The 6,490-nt window shown below is 44.7% G+C and overlaps 1 protein-coding gene across 1 annotated transcript in view; it reads left to right on the top strand.

Annotated features, from left to right (window-relative positions):
- The window catches only part of KLHL6 (kelch-like family member 6), a 22,762-nt gene that overhangs the window by 14,352 nt on the left and 1,920 nt on the right, over positions 1-6,490 (top strand). The window contains exons 4-6 of the mRNA XM_010138767.1: positions 199-436; positions 3,750-3,952; positions 4,861-5,074. Of these exons, the coding sequence (XP_010137069.1) occupies positions 199-436; positions 3,750-3,952; positions 4,861-5,074 (655 nt within the window). The remainder of the gene's footprint in view (positions 1-198; positions 437-3,749; positions 3,953-4,860; positions 5,075-6,490) is intronic.

The following is a 6,490-nucleotide window of genomic DNA, read 5'->3' as shown; positions in this document are numbered from 1 at the left end:
TGAAAGAAGGATATGGCAGCCTCTGCTGAATGCTTCTAGGATGCTTTCCAAGCTTTCACCTAGAGAGCATTTCGTAATGGGTTCAGCTGATGTAAGCCAGTTGAGATCTGCAGAATGGGTAATCAGGAGGTCACCAGACCTTTGTGTAATTGTAGGTGTAAGTGGCCTGTGTACTCACTCTGTCTTGCTTGCATTTAGATCATTACAGAAAGGACCAAGCCCAGGATGCACGAGTTCCAGTCTGAGGTGTTTATGATCATAGGGGGCTGTACAAAAGATGAGAAGTTTGTAGCAGAAGTGACTTGCCTGGATCCGTTGAGGCGAAGCCGCCTGGAAGTAGCAAAATTACCAATCACAGAGCAGGAGACGGATAACGAGAACAAAAAATGGGTGGAGTTTGCATGCATTACGCTAAAAAATGAAGTCTACATATCGGGTAAGACATTGGGAGTGAAAGAGGGGAGCAGAGGGGTCTTGTAGTTATTTCCAGCTTTTATCAAGAGCACACTTGAGGCAGCTTTGGGAGGATTAAGCACTGCAAGTCTTCCTGATGCTTTGGCTTGGAAGAGGCTCCAGAGGAGCACTGGATGTGTGAGGACACTGCCCAGTCCTGGTTTTAGCCCAGGATTCCTCTTTAAACATGAATCTAAGTGCATGGCTGCTTATGTGAGGCACCCTAAACACTTGGTGACCGTGGTCACCAAAGGGCCCCTGAGAACAGTTTACTGAACCCAACATGAAGAATAATTGCTCCAGCGTCTTCTTGCAACAAGTCAATTTGCAGCTCCATGTGCATAAGCAAAATCCTGCCAGAGTTTGACTCATTCTGCAGGAATCAGTCAGAACTTGCAGGGAACTGTCAGGAGCACTTCAGCTGCCATCAGACAGGACTCTGGAAGCACCCACTTGCTAACCAGATGAAACCTAGTGGTCCAGACACACATCCCATCTGCAGGCCCTCGTCCTGAGAGCTTCAGGAGGCATATTTCACTTCCCACACAAATACAGCTGAGTTCCGTACAGGGCTTTGACCCTGGAGCTATGGAGTTTTCACTTTGACAGTCAAAAAGATTAAACTCCAGCTTGCTAGTCAGTTTGACAGCTGGGTTTGATGGCCCGTCAAAAACAAGTTTGATGATCTCGTTCTGCTTTCCAGAGGACGAGTGACAGCAAGCTTTCAAGTCACTGACACTGTCACGTTACAGACCACGATACAGAGCAATGCCTTCATGGGTAGGATACTTTTTCCTGCAAAATCATCCGCCAAATTCTATGCTCACTTAACAGAAGAGTAGAAAGCAGGAGGGAGGGCTCAAGTGTGAATGCTTTACTTAACTAAGAATAGTGGCCCTTTGCCTTTGCTCAAATATCTCCCATGGCATTCTTTCCTTTGGGAATCCAAACATTCCCCTCATACCCATATCACCTCCATATCACCTCATTTCAATTTAAAGTTTATTAAGTTTTTATCCTGGGATAGGAGTTAGATTATTCCTTCCCTAGTTTCAAATAAAGGAGGTCTTTCCTTTCAGCCCACCACAGGGAGTTTCTTTTTACTCTGCTAAAAGAGTCTGTTAGCTGTAGAGAGGAACCCAAGTCAAACATCCCAAGTAGGGAATATCCCTCACACTTTCACACCCTTGAGTTGAGAGGTCTCTTTTCCATTTGCCTTTAATCTCTTACCCTTTCCTCTTTTTCAAGGTCACAGGCTTTTTGCTTCCTTTTATTTCTGACATCTTTTCCAGTGTCTCTCCTCTGCTTTTCTTTTACGCTCTATCCAGGCTCCCTCCAGGCCAGGATAACACTCCCCGCTATGGTGAGTCTAAGCTGACTTTCCTCTTGCAGCTCTTGTCGTAATTCCTCCTTCTTCCTTCTCTGCTGAATTTCCTACCTTTGACTCCCCCTCTCCACTGCCTTTCTCTTATCTCCTTCTCAACTTTCCCCTCAAATAAAAGGCTGAGTGGCCAAAGTCATTAGTAGTTTCTTTCCAGCTAAACCAAATTATGAGTGTCTCAATCCTGATTAAACATCTGCCTCCTCCTGTGTGTCTTACTCTCATGTTTTTTGTTTTAGCTCCTGTGACTTGGTTCTTTTCCAACTTGACTTGCATCTTTCCTAACTTGAACTCCCCTCCCATGTGCTCATTTCCCTTCGTACCCCGGTACAGTTCGGGCTCTTCCCTGCTCTATTAGCATCTGAACAATAGGAGAGTCTTTTGCACAAGATTATGACTATTTTTAGATGACCATTTCCCTGACCAGTTTAAATGCTTTGACCGGATGGACTGAAACACTACATTTGTAGTGTAACTAAAAATGACATGAATTATCACTCACCATTCTGTTACTTTTACCGATTTCATTATTTTTTTCCCCCGCAAATTAGAAAGAACTGTGGTCTAGAGAAAGAACAGAAACAAAATAAGCTTCCAGTTCTCTCAGCAATCTCTCCCTGCCCCCTGATGTAAGGCAAATTCGCTGGCCCAATCCAGCTCAGGCTCTGGTAGGAGTTTCAGCCTGTGCAGGAAAGAGCAAGCTCATGTGAAAGGGGAATTTCAAGGGAGGGTAAGGGGAGCACCTGCAGTCTCTCAGCCTCATTGTAACCCTGAATGCTGCATTCAGGCCCTTCAGCCACTTCAGCTATTTGAGTGCAAATAAAATTCAACACATACATGTGAAAAATACTGAGACAAAAGCATTACAAACGACTCTTTCTAGCATGCTAATTATCTCCTATTCAATCTGCTATTTGGCCCCGAGATGAGCTCCATCAGTTGGCAGTGATCTGGCTGCAGTACAGAATGCCAATGAAGGCAGACACTTTCTCAATGGAATATGAATTCGCTTTTCAGTATATTCACCAGTGAAGCAAATGTTTAATCAGGTTGCAGATGAGGGAATAAGCTTCTCAGGCTGCAAATGGGGATTCGGGCTTAACTAGATCCATTTGTATTGCAGTCACACCAAAAATCAGATGCAAACAAAAGTGCTGGTTTAAAGCACCGCTCTCTGCTCTAGCATGAGTAAAGATTCACTTGCAAGTCAGCTCTAGAATGAGTTTGCAGTGTCCAGTTCTGATCTTTAATTTATAAACATGAAGCAAATCCATGTCAGTAGAGGAAGAGACCAAAAGGAGAGGTAAAGAAATGAGATCCCGGCTGTATGGTCCTAAGGTTGAGTAGTAGAACTTGTAACATGTTGCGCAGGACTACCGTTGATGGGAGTTCAGGGTCAGATCTTTTGTTGTATGTCGTAAAACACTAGGCTGGCTGACTGGACCTAGCCGGCCCAAACCAGCAGTTCCCCAGTGCAGGCCCATCTTCCAGGGATTTGGCACCACCAGCTGCAGCATCCTCCAATACCTTCTTTAAATCACGTCTGTTTATTTGACACTGTGCATCACTCTGCAAAGCCTTGGTGGTGCACAGAAATCTCCTGCGTATCGCCACGCCATGTGTGGTTGGTCATTTACCCGGTATTAAAGTGAAAGTGCTTTGGTCTGGTCAAGTGAGGGACGAGGAATATTTGGTTGCAGCAGTTCAGGGTTTCCTTCACTATCAACCAAACTAAATGCAGAAATTTTCCTCTGGTATAGCAGGGCCAGGCCGTTGGTGCAGGGAATTAAGAAGCTACAATAAGAACCAAGGCTTTATCTTCTGTTGTGAAAGAACTTTCTTAAATGTAAACATGTTGGAGATTCTGAGTAAATGCAAGCTCTGCTATCATATTGACATGTTGTGTACACTGCAGGTGGCAAAGAAACAAAGCACGATGTGTGGAAATACAACGCCTCCATCAACAAGTGGATACAAATTGAGTATCTAAATATCGGGCGATGGAGGCATAAAATGGCTGTGTTGGGTGGCAAAGTGTATGCCATTGGTGGGTTCGATGGCATGCAGAGAATCAACAGCGTGGAAGCATACGATCCCTTTCATAACTGCTGGTCAGAGGTAAGATGCTGCACCATGTAACATTTTACTCACGGGCAACATTTTAATGAGAAAATGTTAGGGCTTTGAATCATAAAAACGAACGAGATGGGAAATAGTACAATTCTTTTAAGTAAGAACTCTAGATATTTTTCTGTAGAAGCGCATATCCTTCAGCAAGTAAAATTCACAGGACTGCCTGCCAATCACTGCCTCTGAGACAGATACCTAAAGCTTAACTTTCCTTTTCTTATCTGAATTTTAAAGCTGGTAGACCATAAACCGGTGAGTAAGAACATAGTACACGAGCCAGAGCACAGGCAGAAAACCACTGCTCCGATACATAACAGATATATATAACGTGTATATCAGCATTGTAGAGCGCGTGGGTTATACATTTAATTTGAAAGTACAGGTTTCAAGGTAAGTAAACAGGGCGGAACCCCCCCCCAGTTCTACTAACTGTACTTTAAGCAAAGAGAGGAGTATTAGGCAGCCAATTAATCCATGAAACTAATGAGATGAGGCAGACACAAACCCCAGTTTTTAGATGACATAAAGCAATGCTGTGGAATCCAACAGTCACAACTGCAAGTAGAAAGATCAGTACGAACAAACTTCTTGTGTTTCTTCAATGTACGTAAGTCTGTAAAGGAGATTTGGGACATTTCTGACATTTTCCAGCTTTTGAATGGTTGAAGACGTAATTTTAATAACAGCATTTGAACAGGGCTTGTATTTATTAAGGGTTTTAGGGTCTTAAGAAAAAGCTGAAACATGCTTCTCCCTTATGCCTAGAAATGTCACCTTCTGAACCCCACTGATCATCTTAGAAGGGATGTCTGGCTGAAAACTCAGCAGGCTCCCACCCCACAGGCATCCATCTGACTGCTTTGGATGCTTGCTAATGACTTTTTATGGTCGCACAGGCTGCTCCCCTCATGGTCAATGTAAGCTCCTTTGCAGCAGCGAGCTACAAGAAGAAACTCTATGTGATCGGGGGAGGGCCCAACGGGAAGCTGGCAACAGACAAGACTCAGTGCTACGACCCCGCCACCAACACGTGGAGCCTGAAGGCTTCCATGCCGGTAGAAGCCAAATGCATCAACGCTGCAAGTTTCCGCGATCACATTTATGTTGTGGGTAAGTGAAGCATTAATGGTCCCTCTTGTCTAGAGATGGCAGGGCTTGTTTCTCCGTGTTAGTTTTACCCCCAGTCTCTGTAGAGTGTAATCAAATGGTCAGATAGCTCTTCCCATTAAGCTGAGGGAGGGATGGGGATCCAGCACATTCACAATCAGTAGTGGAGAGTCACTGTTAGCATGGGAGGTATTTTGGAATGCTGGAGCTAGCCCAGAGACAACTTAAAGCCATCCAAAGGTGTGTTCATAGTAGCAAGGGCATGACTTCATGGCTGCATCACGTCCACTCTCCTCTGCAGGGGCATTACACAGCCCACTACGTACAGGATTTATGTAGGGACTAAGTACTAGGAGCAGGTCATGGGAGCAGAGCCACTGATAGCTGAAGACCCAGAGCTCCTCCCTACACAGCACTTGGGGTTAGTTCAGTCAATTAGCAGAACTGGAAGCAAAGATGGAAGAGCAAGAGTTTAATGGTGGTGATGTGGACTGTGGAGGGAGGAGGGAGCCTGCAGACATCTCCAGATGGTGCTGGAAAAAACAAAAGAAGGAAAGAGGAACATCTGTTTTCAAAACAGGAGTTTTGACAAGTTCCCCTTCCTTCTTTCAGCCTTGGTGCAGACAGTTTCTCACTTGCAGAACAATCAATATGGTGCTGAGGGCTGGCACTGAGCCAGCATATCGCCAAATTATAAATGGTGCTCTGAGGGGAGATTTATAATCTGCGTTGTGTGCACATGCGTGTGTGTATATACATAAAATATGCCTGCACCTTGTGTGCAGGTAAATACCTTATGCTTCTCCTCAGCACGGGGATTGACCTCACCCTTCTTGTACAGGCTGACAGACAGGAAGAGAAGGCAGGACTTGGGGGCCAGCTGATACAACTCCCAATACATACACTGACATGATACGCCAGTTACATTCATTCAGCAGCTTTCAGACAGGAACATCCACCAGCAAACCTATTGTTACCTGTCTGAGAAACAACTCTAGTTCAATCAGAAAACAGCCCCATCCGAAGTTTAGATACAACTCCCAATACATACACTGACATGATACGCCAGTTACATTCATTCAGCAGCTTTCAGACAGGAACATCCACCAGCAAACCTATTGTTACCTGTCTGAGAAACAACTCTAGTTCAATCAGACAGAAAACAGCCCCATCCGAAGTTTAAAAAGAGCATTTGGTTACTGTTTCCAAAGCAATCAAATTACCCAGACCGATGAATTGCCAACTGCCGCATGAATCACTATAAATGACAACACGTATGATTTCAGTCTGCTCCAGCTGGGAAATAAAACTGGTTTAAGTCACCTCACAACGACTTGATCATCCCTCAAGTCCTGGACTAGTGTTCTCAAAGCCAGCATTTGTGATAACTGCCAGCAAGTAGGATCCCAGGCACTGCTG

The sequence above is a fragment of the Buceros rhinoceros genome, unplaced genomic scaffold, assembly GCF_000710305.1.
Source record: "Buceros rhinoceros silvestris isolate BGI_N320 unplaced genomic scaffold, ASM71030v1 scaffold2966, whole genome shotgun sequence".
NCBI classification, from domain to species: Eukaryota; Metazoa; Chordata; class Aves; order Bucerotiformes; family Bucerotidae; genus Buceros; species Buceros rhinoceros.
This window is presented reverse-complemented; position numbering and strand designations above follow the sequence as displayed.